The sequence below is a fragment of the Tauraco erythrolophus genome, chromosome 16 (genome assembly GCF_009769465.1).
Source record: "Tauraco erythrolophus isolate bTauEry1 chromosome 16, bTauEry1.pri, whole genome shotgun sequence".
NCBI lineage: Eukaryota > Metazoa > Chordata > Aves > Musophagiformes > Musophagidae > Tauraco > Tauraco erythrolophus.
In genome coordinates this window covers 20,139,493-20,158,768 of record NC_141480.1, presented here as the reverse complement: position 1 = coordinate 20,158,768, position 19,276 = coordinate 20,139,493, and the positions used below count along the sequence as shown (strand labels likewise).

General features: G+C 56.6%; 2 protein-coding genes across 2 annotated transcripts; both read left to right on the top strand.

Moving 5' to 3' along the window:
• Positions 1-1,202: 1,202 nt before the first annotated feature.
• On the top strand, positions 1,203-4,311 carry LOC104371471 (protocadherin gamma-A12). The gene is given in 8 exon segments (XM_086621848.1): positions 1,203-1,282; positions 1,573-1,934; positions 1,937-2,951; positions 2,953-3,011; positions 3,014-3,328; positions 3,331-3,744; positions 3,747-3,962; positions 3,965-4,311. Coding segments are annotated over 8 exon segments (2,808 nt in total).
• Positions 4,312-4,937: 626 nt separating this feature from the next.
• On the top strand, positions 4,938-18,822 carry LOC147527667 (uncharacterized). The gene is given in 22 exon segments (XM_086621847.1): positions 4,938-4,988; positions 12,223-12,721; positions 12,724-13,156; positions 13,158-13,228; positions 13,231-13,380; positions 13,383-13,457; positions 13,460-13,936; positions 13,939-14,092; positions 14,094-14,253; positions 14,256-14,729; positions 14,731-14,969; positions 16,087-16,701; positions 16,703-16,750; positions 16,752-16,885; positions 16,888-16,947; positions 16,950-17,235; positions 17,237-17,293; positions 17,295-17,371; positions 17,374-17,464; positions 17,466-18,048; positions 18,050-18,119; positions 18,122-18,822. Coding segments are annotated over 22 exon segments (5,505 nt in total).
• Positions 18,823-19,276: the final 454 nt, after the last annotated feature.

Here is a 19,276-nt window from a genome sequence, read left to right as displayed (position 1 = left end):
ATGATCCTTTACACCTTGATGTCTGACAAAAGGAAAGCCCCTTCCTGGTCGTTCAAGCTATCGAATTACTTGATTAAAACTAAATACGTATAAACTCTACAAGCCTAAATTTACGCAGTCTACTATAATATTAATCCGCCATGAACGTCCTTTAGCTTTCCTTTCTCAGTCTAAGCTGCATCTTTAGGTGTTCCAACCTTTAATGACGTAACTATTAGCTCAGTGACTTCACTGAAGCATTCCATTGCTGTCATCGATTTGAAAAACACTATTGCCAATAGAGGAATATCGGAAAATAGTATATAAGAAGATCTTGGAAGTCGTGTAGCTGCACCCATGCACGCTTTACAGTTGTGGCCCACAGAACAGGCACAGGAGCCAGGGCACATGTACTGTTCCTCTTCTTGCTGTACTCGCAAAGCCATTTTCCCTGCAGTTCTCGGGGAGCCGAGCCGATGGTTCTGGCCAGGTTCACTGCAGGTGATTCCTGCCTCCTGGGGAGTTGTAGTAGTCAGTGCGAGGTGCCCAAGAGACCTCCAGCCTGAAAGCGGGGTGGGTGGGAAGAACGATATTCGAGCAGTGGAGGAGCCTCCTATTGTGCTGTGTTCCCAGGAAGGTGTTCTACGGAAAATCCGGAGTCCCTGTACGGTGCCTGAGCAAGGCCACCGCCATAGAAGCTGTACGGAGTCAGGGGGGTAAGGGTTTCCGTTTCAGTGGATTTAACCCAACTTCTCCAGCCTTGAAATGTCTGATGTCAGTGGTGGTGGTCTAGTTAATTTAGAGCGTGTTCCGTGCGAACTGAAACATTTAAAGACGAGTTCCTGCCGCTTCGGTCGATGACTCTGATATCTCTGTTTCTTCGGGGGGGGGGAGGTGTCCGAAAATCTGATTTTGTATTTCAGAACTTGTTTTCTTTTGCTATCCTTATACCGGTCATTCAAGCATGACTGCTACAAAACCCCGTGTGGAGGATTGTGCTTTTGGACTAATAGACTAAACCCACTAATATTCTGCACGTCATATTATTAAAAAAAAAAAAAATAGTTCATACATGTCGCCATTAGCAAGTCATACTTTTTTAATTAAGTAGAAACAACAGGCACCGTTCAAGTAAAGAACGGCTGAGAGAAATGCCAATGCAGGAAATCACCGGTCTCCATTTGAGGGAGGATCATCTTTGCTGCTTTGTTCTATTGGTCAAGATGCGGGAATTAACTAATTCAAGCACGACTGCTACAAAAGTTGCGCAATTCGTGATGTGGATTGCTATATCGGACCAATGGTATAGGTCTCGTAGTATTCTACACGTCATATTTTACTTTACATATATCTCCCAAATCATTTTTCCCGTGCGGTAGAAACACGGCGGCAACGGGAGGCCTCTGCCTGCCTTCTGGTCGGGATGGCCTCGATCATCAAAGCAGCGATCGGGTGGAGAAGACGCTTCGAAGGACATCCCCGCCGGTGCCGTCCCCGCGAGATGCCGGTGGGAGACGCCCGGCGGGCAGCGCTCGGCAGCGCTCGGTGCGTGCAGTGCCGGGAGGAGGCTGCGGGCCGCTGTTGACCGAGGAGGAGCGAGAGGAAGGCCGGAGCGCTGGAGCAGCCCCGCCCGCTGCGGCGCGGCTCGGTCGCTCTATCGCTGGCCGGTCGGCGATCGGTCGGTGTGCGATCGTACCCCGGTGCGGAGCCGTGCGGCAGCGAGGCGGAGGGGCCGGCGGCAGCGGCCGGAGCGGCGAGACGCGGCAGGAGCCGGAAAAGAGACGAAGAGGGATCCGTGTCAGCGTTCGGCGGCGGTGCGGTGCCGTTGGTGTTGCGGCGGCGATGTGCGCGGCGCGGAGGCGGTGGGGCCGGCGGGAGCGAGCCTGCTGTGGGTCGTGCTGGTGGCGGCGTGGGAGGCGGCGTGGGGCAGCTGCGCTACTCGGTTCCCGAGGAGCTGCCGAAGGCTCGTTCGTGGGCGACGTGGCCAAGGACCTGGGGCTGCAGCCGGCGCTCCGCGACCGCGGCGTCCGCATCCTGGACAGAGGTAGGACGCAGTATTTCGGTCTGCATGGGAAGACGGGCCATTTGGTGACGGCGGAGAGGATCGACAGAGAGCAGCTGTGCCGGCTGGTGGAGCCATGCGTGCTGCGCTGTGAGGTGATAGTGGAGGGAGAAATGCAGGTTTATGGAATCGAAGTGGAAATCACGGACATAAACGACAACGCGCCCACCTTCAAAGAAGTTGAGCTGGAGGAGAGGATAAAGACGACCGCCCCGGGTTCGCGGTTTCCCCTTGCCAGGGCTCACGACCCGGACTGGGGACCCAATTCCCTGCAGAGCTACGAGCTGAGCGGCGACGATCACTTCTCGCTGGCCGTGCAGACGGGTCCCGGCGGGGCTCAGCGTCCCGAGCTGGTGCTGGCGAAGGCGCTGGACCGGGAGGAGGCGGCGCTGCACGAGCTGGTGCTGAGGGCGAGCGACGGCGGAGAGCCGTCGCGGACGGGCACGGCGCGGATCCGCGTGTTGGTGCTGGATGCGAACGACAACGCGCCCGTGTTCAGCCAGGCGGAGTACGCGGTGCGTGTGGAGGAGGACGTGCCCGTGGGCTCCACCCTCGTCACCGTCACGGCCACCGACGCCGACGAGGGTCTGAACGGGCACGTGAAATACTCGCTGAATAAAGTATCGGACATGGCGTCGGAGATTTTCCAGCTGGACGCCGAGACGGGATCGATAACGCTCGTGCGGAGCCTGGACTTCGAGGAAGGCGACTCGTACGAACTGGAGGTGCAGGCGCGGGATGGCGGAGGTCTTTCCGATACGGCGAAAGTCACGATCACGGTGACAGACGTGAACGACAACGCGCCCGAGCTCACAGTGTCTTCAGCGCTGAGCGAGATCTCGGAGGACGCCCCGCACGGCACTGTGGTGGCCCTGCTGCACGTGCAGGACCGGGACTCGGGGGCCAACGGAGGTGCGGTGCTCGCTGGACGGGGGCGTCCCATTCCGTCTGGAGAAGTCGTTTGAGGACTACCCGTGGTGACGTCGCGGGAGCTGACCGGGAGGAGGTGTCGAGTACAACGTGACGGTGCGGCGGCGGACGGCGGGTCGCCGTCGCTGCGGAGCAGCGCGGTGGTGGCGCTGCGCGTGCTGGACGTGAACGACAACGCGCCGGTGTTCGCGGAGGCGCGGTACAGCGCCCGCGTGGCCGAGAACAACGCGGCGGGCGCGCTGGTGCTGCGGTGCGGGCGACGGACGCGACTGGGGCCAGAACGCGCGCGTGCGGTACCGGCTGGGGAGGGTCGCGTGCGGGGCGCGGCGCTGTCGTCGTACGTGTCGGTGGAGGCGGAGACGGCGCGCTGTACGCGCTGCGGTCGTTCGACTACGAGGAGGTGCGCGAGGTGGGGCTGTGGGTGCGGGCGGAGGACGGCGGCGCGCCGGCGCTGAGCAGCAACGTGTCGGTGCGGCTGGAGATCGTGGACGAGAACGACAACGCGCCGCAGGTGCTGTACCCGCCGCCGGCACCGGCGTCGTCGTCGTCGGGCGCGGGCTGGGCGGGCGTGGAGCTGGCGCCGCGCTGGGCGGCGGCCGGGGCGCTGGTGGCCAAGGTGGTGGCGGTGGACGCGGACGCGGGGCAGAACGCGTGGCTGTCGTACGAGCTGGCGAAGGCGACGGAGCCGGGGCTGTTCCGCGTGGGGCTGCACAGCGGCGAGGTGCGCACGGCGCGCTCGCCGCTGGCCCGCGACGCGGCGCGGCAGAGCCTGGTGGGGTGGTGAAGGACCACGGGCGGCCGGCGCTGTCGGCCACGGCCACGCTGACGGTGGTGCTGGGCGAGAGCGTGGCCGAGCTGGTGTCGGAGCTGGGCAGCGCTGCGGCGGCGCCGGGCGAGGCGGGCGGCAGGCTGACGCGCTGGCTGGTGGTGGCCGTGGCGGCCGTGTCGTGCCTCTTCGTCGCCTTCCTGCTGCTGCTGCTGGCGCTGCGCCTGCGCGCTGGCGCCGCTCGCAGCTGCTGGCGGCGGGCAGCGGCGCGTGGCGCGGCGTGCCCGCCTCGCACTTCGTGGGCATCGACGGCGTCCGCGCCTTCCTGCGCTCCTACTCGCACGACGTGTCGCTCACGGCCGACTCGCGCAAGAGCCAGCTCCGCTCGTCGGCCGCCGGCAGCTGCTGCGACACCCTCCCGGCCCGCCCCGCCGCCCGCCGAGCCCGCGCCGCTGCTCGGGGAGGACCCCGCCGCTGCCCCGGTGAGTGCCTCTGCCGACGCTTTGCTGCCTTTCCGGCCTCGCTGCCTGCCTGCCCGCTCCTGCCCGTCCCGTTCCTGCGTGCGTGCGGGTGAGGCGGGGCAGTGGTTGGTGCCGAGAGACCCCGTGTGTCGGTGCCTCTTGCTCGTGTAGGGCATTTGCTGCGGGAGGTTTCCTCAGCCTTGTAGGTGCTGTGGAAGGCAGGAAGAGGAAGGTATTGGTGTTCTGTCCTGTTTCTGGTGGAGGAAGTAGATGTAAACGAGATTGAAACATAGTAGAAGAGTGCCTCGACTTTAAACTATCGGGAGATCCTGGTATACATCCATAGCCTATCGTGCTGCTTGTTACAGAACAAACTGCAAACTGCATTTGCTGCTGGAGGTTTCCTCAGCCTTGTAGGTGGTGTGGAAGACGGAGAGAGGTAGGTACTTCCAAAGAAGTTTGACTAGAACACTTAATACTGCAGCTGTAGTTGGAGTCCTGGAGGTTCATCCTGTGTGTTTGCAGGTCGTTGCCAATTCTTGACTAATAGCTTGATTAGGTTCTTACAATAGATGACATATGGGAGCTTTGGAAAGAGCATATTAATTATGTACTCAATACCTAATGATGACCTACTCTAAGTGCCACAGCTTAGAAGAGATGTATGTGATAAGTCAAATGTTGTCCACGGTAAGAAGAAGTGTCTGTGCAGTTTCTTTGAGTGGAGTCTATCTGCAAAATGACGATCAACCTGCTCCTTCCTGTCTCTTTCCTCCTGCGTGCCGATAGGGTGAGTAGATGTAATTTGACCATAGGAGACGCAGCGCAGGTGTGTGGAACAGTTCATGTGTTTTAGGGAGGGGGAGATTCCTCCTTGTCTGAAGTGATGCATATGTAGAGAAAGGGTCTGGGCAACTGCCCTTTGATATCAGGCCTTTGACTATTATGAGTGTCAAAAACACCGTGCAGATTGTGAAACAGTGAGAGTCATGATTATAGTCATCAGTCATGACATCTGACTAGGATGTGCTTTAATATCATGCCTGTTGCCAAGACCTCTGCCAGTTACATCAAGCCCTCTTCTCCCGGGTTCTGCACAGGGATGCCAACCTCTGGCTCATCTGTCTGCAAGTATAGCCATGGAAGTGCAAACATGACTCAGGGGTCCCGTTTCTAGAAATTGTTTGTGACACCTCATTATTCCACCTTCTGTCCTTAGAAGACTGTGATGTAGAGTTTTCTTCCTGGTCGTATTAAGCTTGTGCCAGCCTTGCCAGGCTTCAGATGTGTTTAATGGTGTTGCTTACATGAAGTATCTGCTGATGCTTTGTCATTGTTGAATTGTTGTAAATGAAGGAGATGAGAGGGTATTTTGCTCAGTAATTTGAAGGATTAGGGGCCTGGTATTTGACGTATGTGCAAGGAAGTGACTCATTATATGCACTGTCATACAGCTTTTCCTGTGAGTGGTAGTTCTTGGATGTCGATGTAAAGATTGCAATAATGTTTGCAGAGTCATGTATCTTGTGAATTCCCCGTGTGTATGATGGTGTCTTTGAGCTGATACTTGGTTGACTGAGTCTTACTGTTAACCAGCTACATTATTGCCTATGCCTTTTAGAACAATTTATTTTCTCGAAAAGAGTGTGAGGGGCAGAGAAGTCTCTATGCGTGCTTCCACGGTGTGATCCTTGTTCTCCATAAGGAGAAGCTGCATGTGCACATTTCTTCAATGATGTCTGTCTGGAAATTTAATTCCCTCTTGCGTAATGTTTGGGCATGTTGAAGCCTTCTGTGTTTACAGAGACAGGGCAGGTGGAAGAGTTCACTGTGGTAAAATTTCAAATGTCTGAAAGGTAGGTAGAAGTGTTCTGTTTCTCCCAGTTGTTCTATGGGTCCCATAGTTGTGGCCCTGTGTTTTATCCTTTTCTTCTTGTACGAAGAAATTCCTTGGAGAACTGTGGCTATGGTCGTTGGTGTGAACTCTGGTTGGGGTCCTCCCATCTACTTTTTGCCAGCTAGATACTCTTCTTGTCTCTCTGCTACAATTGACATAATGTGTAATGTTAAACTAGGATGCCTTCACTTCTGTAGGTTTCTGTCCTTAAAAGTGGAGATGTGTTCAAATGATGAGGCTGGGGAACAGTTTCCATCGATACCTTGAAAGTGTTCAGCTGCCAAGATAAAGACTTTGATCTACTTCAGTTCCACTGCAATATCACAGACTGAAATGCTCTTTCACCTGTGGCTGACATACAGACAAAATCTGGGTATTGTCCATGGTTCAATGTAAGATCAGAGAATGCAGAAGAAGGAGGGTGAGAGGCTGGCTTTGAACTGGGAAAACAGGTGGGTCACTGCTTTGGCTGAGCAATGGTTTGATTTCCTGCCTGGTGCCAAGGCCTGTGCCTTTCATATTCTGATCCTGGATTCTCAATCCTGGAAGGCAATGGTAGTCCTCCACTCATAAAGTGTTTCCCAAATAAACGTAGATGTAGTACGATGATCTATGTGTATAACGGCTTATAATTCCTGTGTGAAATCTCCTTTATCTATCTCTGTGTCTCTGCGACATTGCGATGGAGAGTTTCTCAGAGTTGTAATTAGAGTTTCTTTCAGGCCTTTGTTTCCTGGAAGGCCATGATTCGTTTCCCCCATTTCTGGACAGTGCTTTCACATTTGAAACTGAGAGCGTTGTTTGTACTTGTTGTTCTTGTTGTTCTGTCCTGTTTGTTGTGGTGGAAGTAGATGTATAGTTGACCCTAGTAGAAGGGGCACATCTTTGTGGAGCAGTGCATGTGTTTTAGGGAGGAGGGAGATTCCTCCCTGTCTGAAGTTCCACCCCCAGTCTCTGCTGGATAACTATTGAAAGCAAGGAACCTCCCTTCGTGGTATGCTTCCAAGGCTTCTAATCGTGCATGCTATAGAGAAAGGGTCTGGACAACTGTCTCTTTGATATCGTTTGCTTTCATACTAGTCAAAGAACTTCCCAGAGAAGTTTGACTCGAAGACACATTACTTCAGCTGTAGTGGGAACCCCGGCAGGTTCCTTTTATGTGTTTGCAGGTCGTCGTCAATTCTTGAGTACCATCGTGATTATATACTTAGGACAGATGACATAATGGGAGCTTTGGGAAGAGCATATTCATTGCCTACTCAGTACCTCATGATGTACCTACTCTAAGTGCCACAGTCTAGAAGAGTATGTTCTGATCCCTTCCATTCTGCAGGTGTTAACTGCTTGCCTGGCTCGTTGCAGTGATCTGAAGACGGCTGTTCTGTGATAAATTGTGGAATATCCACCTGTTACGTGTGCCTGGCTGCCTTGTGCATGTCCTTAGTGGTTACAAGTGTAAAGACAAAACATTTCATAGTTTCCTTAAATACTGCTGGAAGAAACACCCTTGCTTGTCACATGCACATGTGAGAAGCCAAATGTTCTCCACGGTAAAGAGAAGGTGTCTGTGCAAGACCTCTTTGAGTGGAGTGTATCTGCAAAACATGATGATCAATGATAACTATGCAGTCAGTGAAGGGTTTGTGAAGAGTTTTGGTGATGCCGTGTGTGAGGAGGTGCTGGTGGAGCCATGGCATGTGTTTTGTTGGTTCCCAAGGTTTATTGCTGGTTGTCTGAAGGTGTCATATTTTGGGATTTTTGTCAGTACACTGGTTTGCTTTCCTGTTGTATGATATTCCCCATGAATGAAGTCTTGCCTTGCCTGTCATGATGACGTAAAGGGGGTCCTCTGTGTGTCTGACAATGTTGCTGGAAGAAATGCTCGATTGTCACGTAGGCATGGTGAGAAGTCAGTGCAAGATCAGCAAGACACTGGTCTTAAAGCAGGAAAAGAGGGAGTTGTATGCTCCCTCTGGCTGGGAGGTGCTTTAATATCATGCCTAGTGCCAAGGCCTCTTCCAATTACACCAAGCTCTCTTCTCCTGTTTCCTGAAAGGGATACCAGTCCTCTGGCTCATCTGTCTGCAACCGATAGCATGGAAGTGCAAACATGACTCAGGCGTCTTAATTGATGTGTGAAACCTCACTTTTCCACCCTTATGTCCTATTAAGACTGTGTTATAGAGTGTCATCCTGGTTGTATTAAGCTTGTGCCAGCCTTGGCCAACCTTCAGATGTGTTTAATGGCTCTTGCTTATATGAAGTAACTGCTGATGCTTTGTCATTGTTGAACTTGGTGTAAATGAAGGAGATGGGAGGGTATTTTGTGCAGGAATTTGATGGTTTAGGGGCCCGTTATTTGATGTATGTGTGAGGAAGTTACTCATTATATCACTGTCATGTCAGATACAGCTTTTCCTGTGAATGGTAGTTCTTGGATGTAGATGTAAAGATTGTATTAAAGTCTGCAGAGTCATGTATCTTGCCAATTGCCCAAGTGCATGATGGTGTTTTTGAGCTGATATTTTGTTGACTGAGTCTTTAACTGAGCTGCGTTATTGCCAGGGCCCTTTGGAACAATTTATGTTTCTTGAAAAGAGTGCAATGGGCAGAGAAGTCTCTATGTGTGCGTCCACATTGTGATCCTTAGTCTCCATAAAGAGAAGTTGCACGTGCAACTTTTTTCAGTGATGTCTGTCTGCACAGTTAAGTACCTCTTACAGATGTTTTAGCACCCTGAAGCATTCTGTGTGCAAAGAGACAGGGCAGGTGGAAGAGTTCACTGTGGTAAAACTTCAAATGTCTAAAAGGTAGGTGGAAATGTTCTGTTTCTCCTAGTTGCTCTATGGGTAACATAGTTGTGGTCCTGGGTTTTTTCCTTTTCTTCTGGTCCAAAGAAATTCCTTGGAGAACTGTGCCTATGGCCATTGGTGTGAACTGTGGTGGGATCCTCCAGTCTACTTTTTACAAACTAGATACTCTTCTTGTCTCTCTGCTACAGCTGACATAATGTGTAATGTTAAGCTAGAATGCCTTCACTTCTGTAGTTTTCCCATTCCTTCCTTGTTTCTTCTCATGTTCTGAAACTGGGCCTATTTGACTGACAGTCCTTAAAAACAGTGATGTGTTCAAATAATGAGGCTAGGGGAGCAGTTTCTATCTGTGTCTTGGAGGTTTTCAGCTGCCAAGACAAACACTGTGATCTACTTCCGTTTCCTTGTGATGTCACAGACTGGAATGCTCTTTCGCCAGTGGCTGACAAGTGACCAAAATTTGGGTATTGTCCATGGTTCCATGTAAGAGCAGAGAGTGCAGAGGAAGGAGGGTGAGAGCCTGGCTTTGATCTGGGAAAATAGGTGGGTTAATGTGACTGAGCAATGGTTTGATTTCCTGCCTGGTGCCAAGGCCTGTGCCATCCATGCTGTGATCCTGATTTCCCAGTCCTTGAAGGCAATGCTGGTCTGCCAGTCATAAAGTATTAGCAGAATAACTGTGGATGTAGAATGATGATGCATGTGTAGAACGGCTTATAATCCCTGTGTGAAATCTTTATCGATGTCTACCTCCCTGGATCGTTGCAATGTAGAGTTTCTTCAGAGTTGTAATTAGAGTTTCTTTCAGACCTTTGTTTCCTGAAAGGTTGGTGTTAATTTCCCCCATTTCTGGACAGTGCTTTTGGATTTGAAACCAGTAGTGTTGGTTTGCAGCAAATACGTAACTTCAGCCACCTGAGACAGAATTTTTTGATGAGGAAAATGATACATAACTGTTGAAATTTCTCAGAAGACTCGGCTTGAGATAGAGGCCCATAATAAGGTGTATAAATATACGGTTTTGTATTTGTTGGAGATGAGCAGGCCACATGAGCTGATGAGTATTTCTTAAAGTGAAACCCCTTACTACATAGTCCAGAGCAACACTTTGGGGTTGCACTTGCACCTTGAGACCTCAATGTCTTCCTGGTGCTCTGGGGAATAAACTTCAACCTGCAGTGAAGACTGAGACGTCCTCCCGGTGAGTTTCCTTTGACAACATTTTCTCTTCTAAATCTTCCTTGCCTTGCTTGTCTCATTTATGTTTTTGTTACAGCTTCATTTACAATGTGTTGTGTGTTAGTGCCTTTTACTCTTGCAGCAGCAGGTGTGAAAGGCAGGAGCTGTGAGGGTGTCTGTGTTCTGTTACTGTCTGTTACTGACCTTAGTAAAAGTGGCATCTCTGTGGGTGTGATGGAAGAAGGGAGGAGATTCCTCTGAAGCCATTAGTTTTGTGCCACATTCTGTGTTGGATATCCACTCTTATTTTACTTTAGCCTTTTATCATTTGTGTTTTCTAGAATCCTGTTTCTCCTCAGAATGTTGGTGAGCTGAAAAATGTCCCTCCCTTCTTGATGGAATCATAGTGCATTATCCTCTTGTGATATGTTTTTGCCAATTCTGAGAGGCACAAACTGTCTCTAGTGCAGTCCTCACAGTGCAGAGGACACCCAGCCCAGCCAAGGTTTCCACAAACAGACTAGGGTCTCTGGTCAGAAATGTGCAAGGTGTCTCCAACAGGGTCTCTCTAAACATGCTGGTTGTTTGGTTGGAGAGATACAGGTTTGACAGATGGACTGTTAGATGGATTGAGGACCTGCTGGATACCTGCATTCAAAGAGTTCTCGTCAATGACTCAATGTCCAAGTGGAAGCCAATAATGTGCGGTGTTCCTCAGGGCTCCGTACTAGGAGCAGTACTATTTAGTATCTTCATAAATAGAGGGATTGAGTGCACCCTCAGCAAGTTTGCAGACAACACCAAGCTGAGTTGTGCAGTTGATTTGCTGGAGGGAAGAGATGCCATCCAGAGGGATTTTGAGAGGCTGGAGGACAGGGCTGTGTGAACCTCATGAAGTTCAACATGAGGCCAAGTGCAAGGTCCTGCACTTGAGTCTGGGAAGTCTCTGCTTTCAATACAGACTGTGAGATGAATGGATTGAGAGCAGCCTTGTGGAGAAGGACTTGGGCGTGCTAGTGGGTGAGAAATGGGACGTGAGCTGGTAATTCACACTTGCTGCCCAGAAAGCAAATCCTGGGCCATATAACAAGTATCATGGTTTTTTCTCCCTCTCTACTCTGCTGGACCTGTTAGACATGGACCTGTTAGAGTAGGTCCAGAGAAAGGCCACAGAAATGGTCACATCTGCTCTGAAGAAGGGCTGAGAGAGTTGAGGTTCTTCAGCCTGGAGAAGAGAAGGCTCTGGGGAGACCTTTTTGAGCCTTTTCATTATATAAATGGGGCTTATAAGAAAGATGAAGAAACAGTTTTTACCGTGGCCTGTAAGATAAGGCAAGGGGCAATGGTTTTAGTCTGAGACAGTTGATTTCAATTGGACATCAGGAAGAAACATTTTATGAAAGACGGTGATGAGACACTGGAACAGGTTGCCCATAGAAGTTACGGATGTGCCATCACAGAAGTGTGCCATGTCAGGTTGGATGGGGCTTTGAGACATGTCATCTTTTGAAGGATGTCCCTGCCTGTGGCAGAGAGGTGTACTAGATGATCCTTAAGAGTGTCTTCCAACCCAAACCATTCTTGAATTCTTCAAAGACTCGACCTGCTTTAGGCTTTCCCATTGTTAGTCCCTCAAGTGTGGAGGTGAAAAAGAAGGAAGTTTTGTGAATCAGAAATGCGATAGTAAAGATTATTCTGCTATATTAGCATAGAGACCTTTGCATTAGATTTTGGGTGATAGATTTCTCAGTGTAACTGCTCTTCTCCCTAAAATAAAAATTAATGATAGGAAAAAACTGAGAAACTGAAAGGAGCAAAGGGGAGAATTGCAAAGAGGATGGAAACCCTTTGGAGGTCTGGCATTAAAGTACTGAAATGACTTTTTGATTTATTCTGTTGCTGATTACTCATGCATGGCTCCAAGTCGAATATTTTTTCTCTTGATATTCGTGCCAGTTAAGGAAAGAAGAACTGAATATAAAGTTTTCCGCGGCTATAAATTCGTGTATTGTTATTATTAATCCGTTTTGATTTTATTAAGAGCAGCTGAGTTCCTTGGTTTATTGCTCTGCCACGAATATTTACAACGGACTGTTTATAGCGAATCAAGGTGATGACCTAAAAGTCCCGGACAGCGTATCTCAGATTCAAACGCCTTTGGAGTTGCTCTTCCTGACTGGAATAACAGCGAGCCCCGGAATCTGGGTGCATCCGCGGAGCAGCGGCGAGAAGCGCGGGCCCCCGGGAGCGCGGGCATCCGGCGGCTGCGGTGTCGCGGCGGCGCCTCCGGGTGCCGCTGTTGGCCGCCGCGGAGCCGCGCTGGAGCCGCAGCCGCAGCCGCCGCCGCGTCCGGCCCCCGCAGGCTGCTCGCTCGGGCGGCGGCGGCTGCGGAGAGCGGCCGGGAGGGAGGGAGGGCAGCGGCAGGAGAGAGGAGCGCGGCGAGCGCTGCCCAGAATGGCGGGCAGGCAGAGCCCGAGGGCGAGTGCGACTGCGAGTGGGAGGCGGCGGCGAGCAGGCGGGCGAGTGCTGCTGGGCGGGTGCTGGGCTTGTGCTGCCGGGCGGCGCCGGAGCGGGTCCGCTACGCCATCCCCGAGGAGCTGGGCAGAGGGTCGCTGGTGGGGCCGCTGGCGCGGGACTGGGGCTGAGCCCGGCCGAGCTGCCGGCGCGGAGGCTGCGGCTGAGCGCGGAGAAGCCCTACTTCGGCGTGAGCGGGGACAGCGGCGACCTGTACGTGAGCGAGAGGCTGGACCGGGAGGAGATGTGCGGCGAGGCGGCGTCCTGCTCCGTCAGCTTCGAGGCGCTGGTGGAGAACCCGCTGAACGTTTTCGATGTCGAGGTGGTCATCCAGGACGTCAACGACAACTCGCCGGCCTTCAGCAAGGCTGCTCTGGACCTCGAGATCGGTGAATGGACACTACCCGGTGCCTGTTTTCCGCTGGAGTCGGCCCGAGACGCGGACGTGGGCAAAAACTCGCTGCTGACTTACCAGCTCGCTACCAACCCGTCCTTCACTCTGGCCGTGAAGGAGAGCCCGGGTGGAAAGAAGCAGCCGGAATTAGTGCTGGAAAGCGTTGGACCGCGAGAAGCAGAGCTCCTTCCAGCTGGTGCTGACGGCGGTGGACGGCGGGGAGCCGGCGAGGTCCGGTCTGTGCAGATCCGCGTGAACGTGACGGACGCCAACGACAACGCGCCCGCGTTCAGTAAAAGCGTCTACGAGGCGCGAGTGCGGGAGAACGTGCCGGCGGGGTCGCTGGTGCTGGTGCGAGCCACGGATGCGGATGCGGGTTCCAACGGCGGGTCTCCTACTGCTTCGGCAACGTCCCGGACGGCGTCCGCGCCTTGTTCAGCGTCGACAGCGAGAGCGGCGAGGTGCGGCGGCGGGTCCGCTGGATTTCGAGAAGAAGAGTAAATACAGCTTCGGACTGGAGGCGAGGGACGGTGGCGGTTTGGTGGCGCACTGCAAAGTGCAGATAGACGTCACCGACGAGAACGACAACGCGCCCGAAATCACGATCTTGTCAGTGTCAAGCCCGGTGGCCGAGGACGCGCCGCCCGGCACGGTGGTGGCGCTGGTGAACGTGAACGACCCGGACTCCGGGGAGAACGGTCAGGTGTTGTGCGAGCTGTCGGGCGAGGCGCCGCTGTCGATAGTGGCGTCGTCGGGCGGGTCGTACAAGGTGGTGACGGCGAGCGCGCTGGACCGGGAGCAGGCGGCCGAGCACCGGGTGCGGGTGGTGGCCAGGGACCGTGGCAGCCCGTCGCTGTGGAGTCAGACGGAGCTGGTGGTGGAGGTGTCGGACGTGAACGACAACGCGCCGGTGTTCGAGGAGCCCGCGTACAGCGCGTACGTGGCGAGAACAACGCGGCGGGCGCGGAGGTGGTGCGCGTGCGCGCGCGGGACGCGGACGCGGGCGCGAACGGGCGCGTGAGCTACTGGCTGGCGGGCGGCAGCGCGGGCGCGGCGGCGTACGTGTCGGTGGAGGCGCGGAGCGGCGCGGTGTACGCGCAGGGCGTTGGACTACGAGGAGTGCCGCGAGTTCGCGGTGGCGGTGCGCGCGCAGGACGGCGGGGCGCCGCCGCGGAGCTCGACGGCGACGGTGCGCGTCTTCGTGCTGGACCGCAACGACAACGCGCCGCGGGTGCTGTGGCCGGCGGCGGGCGCGGAGGCGGCCCCGGGGCGTTCGAGGTGTTGCCGCGGTCGGCCGAGGCCGGGTACCTGGTGGCCAAGGTGGTGGCGGTGGACGCGGACGCGGGGCGCAACGGGCTGTCGTACGAGCTGGTGCAGGCGGCGGAGCCGGCGCTGTTCCGCGTGGGGCTGCACAGCGGCGAGGTGCGCACGGCGCGGGCCGTGGCCGAGAGGGACGCGGCGAAGCAGCGGCTGGTGGCCGTGGTGAAGGACCACGGGCAGCCGGCGCTGTCGGCCACGGCCACGCTGCACGTGGTGCTGGCCGAGAGCTTGCAGGAGGCGCTGCCGGAGCTGAGCGAGCGGGCGGCGCGAGAGGCGGCGGCGGAGCTGCAGTTCTACCTGGTGCTGGCGCTGGCGCTGCTGTGCGCCCTGTTGGTGCTGAGCGTGGCGCTGGCCGTGCTGGCGCGGCTGCGGGGCCGGGCCGCCCGCCGTGCTGCGCTGCCTGGGCGCGCAGCGCTTGTCGCTGGCCGGCGCCGCCTTCCCGGCCGACTTCTGCGAGGGCACCTTGCCCTACTCCTACAACCTGTGCGTGGCGCCGGGCCGCGCCGTGGCCGAGGCCGCTTGGCTGCCGCCGCCGCTGCCCAGCCTGGCCGCCGAGGAGCCTGTCGGCGGGGAGCCCTGCGGGAAGCGGAGCCCGAGCAGCAGCAGCAGCAGCGCCGGGCGGGAGAGCCGCCCGCGGAGCCCGACGCACCGCAGGTCTGTACGCCCGCGCATCCTTGTCTCTGAGCCTTTCATGACGTGTTGCCGAGGGCAGCGGGCTGTTCTCTTCGTTTGTCTGCTGTGGCTGTGGTGCCTTTCATGAACGATGGTGCAATCATTTTTCCATGAACGATTCTGTAGCGTGGGTTTTTTTTTTTTTTCCAAGTGCGACCCTGCACTGCCTGTCTCATGTGCTGTCAGTGTGTAGGCTCAGGGGAGGTTTCTGCCATTCAACTTGTGCTGAATGAATCGATACAGCTGTGGTGAACCTCTAGTTTTAGCTCATCACACGTTCAGGTTCAGCTACTTGATGTATCTGAAATGTTGGGAGTATGAAGAGTGATGGCGGATCCTTACAGTGCAAAATGAGGTTGTCTAATTCTAAATGACGTGTGCATGTAATTTTGCATGACCATGTCGACACTTGGTGGTGGAATTTTTTTTTTCACTTACACCTGAATGATAGCTGAACAAAAATCCGTTAGTTAATCTGTTTTGGTATTGGACTCCCAAATGAAAGGCGTCTGTGGTTCTATGAATGGAGAACTTCAAGCGAGTTCCTCCCAGTGAATAGTCCCCTCCTCCTGTTTGTGCCCTCTCAGCTTTTGGCGGAAGGCTACTGCAGAAGTGGCAACATTAATTGGACTGATACATTTTATCTAAGTATGATTTTTTCCGAGTTCTTTGTGCAGATATTTCTCAGTTTTTCTTCCATCCTGGATGGTATTTCGCTCTCTTTTACCGTTCCTGATCTTTCATACACAGGTGAAGGTGTAGAATGGGATCGCAATAAAATCAATCGCGTTGTGTATTTTTTAGAGTCTGTATTTTTCGATCTCCTATTCCCGAAGAGTAGTGCTTGGATCTAGTTGATTCCGTTGACAGGGAATACTGAACCGAGGAATTCGGTTTATCAGCCACTTTTTGCAATGGCTGTTGTGCCTGCCTATTTCACCAGGAGAGGTCTCTAACGCTCTGAGAACATACCGAGCAGGACAAGTGAACACTCAGCATGACGCATTAGGCACTTGAATGAAGTGCATTTGCACCGATCCAAATTGTCCGCGCGAGCTGCCGGTGGGAGACGCCGGCGGGCAGCGCTCGGTGCGTGCAGTGCCGGGAGGAGGCTGCGGGCGCCGCTGTTGACCGAGGAGGAGCGAGAGGAAGGCCGGAGCGCTGGCGGCAGCCCCGCCCGCTGCGGCGCGGCTCGGTCGCTCTGTCGCTGGCCGGGTGGGCGATCGGTCGGGTGCGATCGTCCCCGCGGTGCGGAGCCGTGCGGCAGCGAGGCGGAGGGGCGGCGGCAGCGGCCGGGAGAAGAAGAAGGATCCGGAACGAGATCCGTCTCGGCGTTCGGCGGCGGTGCGGTGCCGTTGTTGTTGCGGCGGCGATGTGCGCGGCGCGGAGGCGGTGGGGCCGGCGGGAGCGAGCCCTGCTGTGGTCGTGCTGGTGGCGGCGTGGGAGGGGCGTGGGGGCAGCTGCGCTACTCGGTTCCCGAGGAGCTGCCGAAGGGCTCGTTCGTGGGCGACGTGGCCAAGGACCTGGGGCTGCAGCTGCCGGCGCTCCGCGACCGCGGCGTCCGCGTTGTCTACGAAGGTAGGACGCAGTATTTCGGTCTGCATGGGAAGACGGGCCATTTGGTGACGGCGGAGAGGATCGACAGAGAGCAGCTGTGCGAGAGTGGTGAGCAATGCGTGCTGCGCTGTGAGGTGATAGTGGAGGGGAAATGCAGGTTTACGAATCGAAGTGGAAATCACGGACATTAACGACAACGCGCCCACTTCAAAGAGAGGAGAGAGAAAGCGAGACGACCGCCCTGGGTCGGTTTCCCCTGGACGCGCACGACCCGGACTCTGGCCCGAATTCCCTGCAGAGCTACGAGCTGAGCGGCGACGATCACTTCTCGCTGGCCGTGCAGCGGGTCCCGGCGGGGCTCAGCGTCCCGAGCTGGTGCTGGCGAAGGCGCTGGACCGGGAGAGGCGGCGCTGCACGAGCTGGTGCTGAGGGCGAGCGACGGCGGAGAGCCGTCGCGGACGGGCACGGCGCGGATCCGCGTGTTGGTGCTGGACGCGAACGACAACGCGCCCGTGTTCAGCCAGGCGGAGTACGCGGTGCGTGTGGCGGAGGACGTGCCCGTGGGCTCCACCCTCGTCACCGTCACGGCCACCGACGCCGACGAGGGTCTGAACGGGCACGTGAAATACTCGCTGAAAAATACCGAGAAAGCCTCGCAGATTTTCCAGCTGGACGCCGAGACGGGATCGATCCGCTGTGCGGAGCCTGGACTTCGAGGAAGGCGACTCGTACGAACTGGAGGTGCAGGCAGGACGGCGGGGTTTTCGATACGGCGAAAGTCGCGATCACGGTGACAGACGTGAACGACAACGCGCCCCGAATTTCGGTCGGTCAGCACTGAGCGAGATCTCGGAGGACGCCTCCGTCGGGACGGTGGTGGCCCTGCTGCACGTGCAGGACCGGGACTCGGGGGCCAACGGGAGTGCGGTGCTCGCTGGAGGGGCGTCCCGTTCCGCTGCGAGCTCGGAGGCAGCTACTACGCGTGGTGACGTCGCGGGAGCTGGACCGGGAGGAGGTGTCGGAGTACAACGTGACGGTGCGGGCGGCGGACGGCGGGTCGCCGTCGCTGCGGAGCAGCGCGGTGGTGGCGCTGCGCGTGCTGGACGTGAACGACAACGCGCCGGTGTTCGCGGAGGCGCGGTACAGCGCCCGCGTGGCCGAGAACAACGCGGCGGGCGCGCTGGTGCTGCGGGTGCGGGCGACGGACGCGGACTGGGGCCAGAACGCGCGCGTGCGGTACCGGCTGGGGGAGGGTCGCGTGCGGGGCGCGGCGCTGTCGTCGTACGTGTCGGTGGAGGCGGAGACGGGCGCGCTGTACGCGCTGCGGTCGTTCGACTACGAGGAGGTGCGCGAGGTGGGGCTGTGGGTGCGGGCGGAGGACGGCGGCGCGCCGGCGCTGAGCAGCAACGTGTCGGTGCGGCTGGAGATCGTGGACGAGAACGACAACGCGCCGCAGGTGCTGTACCCGCCGCCGGCACCGGCGTCGTCGGGGCGCGGGCTGGGCGGGCGTGGAGCTGGCGCCGCGCTGGGCGGCGGCCGGGGCGCTGGTGGCCAAGGTGGTGGCGGTGGACGCGGAGCGGGGCAGAACGCGTGGCTGTCGTACGAGCTGGCGAAGGCGACGGAGCCGGGGCTGTTCCGCGTGGGGCTGCACAGCGGCGAGGTGCGCACGGCGCGCTCGCCGCTGGCCCGCGACGCGGCGCGGCAGAGCCTGGTGGTGGTGGTGAAGGACCACGGGCGGCCGGCGCTGTCGGCCACGGCCACGCTGACGGTGGTGCTGGGCGAGAGCGTGGCCGAGCTGGTGTCGGAGCTGGGCAGCGCTGCGGCGGCGCCGGGCGAGGCGGGCGGCAGGCTGACGCGCTGGCTGGTGGTGGCCGTGGCGGCCGTGTCGTGCCTCTTCGTCGCCTTCCTGCTGCTGCTGCTGGCGCTGCGCCTGCGGCGCTGGCGCCGCTCGCAGCTGCTGGCGGCGGGCAGCGGCGCGTGGCGCGGCGTGCCCGCCTCGCACTTCGTGGGCATCGACGGCGTCCGCGCCTTCCTGCGCTCCTACTCGCACGACGTGTCGCTCACGGCCGACTCGCGCAAGAGCCAGCTCCGCTCGTCGGCCGCCGGCAGCTGCTGCGACACCCTCCCGGCCCGCCCGCCGCCCGCCGAGCCCGCGCCGCTGCTCGGGGAGGACCCCGCCGCTGCCCCGGTGAGTGCCTCTGCCGACGCTTTGCTGCCTTTCCGGCCTCGCTGCCTGCCTGCCCGCCTGCCCGTCCCGTTCCTGCGTGCGTGCGGGTGAGGCGGGGCAGTGGTTGGTGCCGAGAGACCCCGTGTGTCGGTTGCCTCTTGCTCGTGTAGGGCATTTGCTGCTGGAGGTTTCCTCAGCCTTGTAGGTGGTGTGAGGGCCGGAGAGAAGAAGGTAGTTGGTGTTCTGTCCTGTTTCTGGTGAGGAAGTAGTGTAAACGAGATTGAAACATAGTAGAAGAGGTGCCTCGACTTGAAACAGTATCTCCCCTCCTGGTACACGTCCATAGCCTTGTCGTGCTACCTGTTACAGGGTACTGCTCTTGGGAACTGATCTTTTGATGCGATGTTCTTGCAAATTTGAGGCTCAAAGAACAGCATGGAAGTTCTGAATGGCTGGAGATGAGAAGTGTGCAAGCTGTGCATGAGAAGCTGTGAATGACAGAAGAGATAGGGTTTGCTCTTTTCCCTGTTCTATATTGTGAAGCCTCAGAGGATCCTCCTGACTT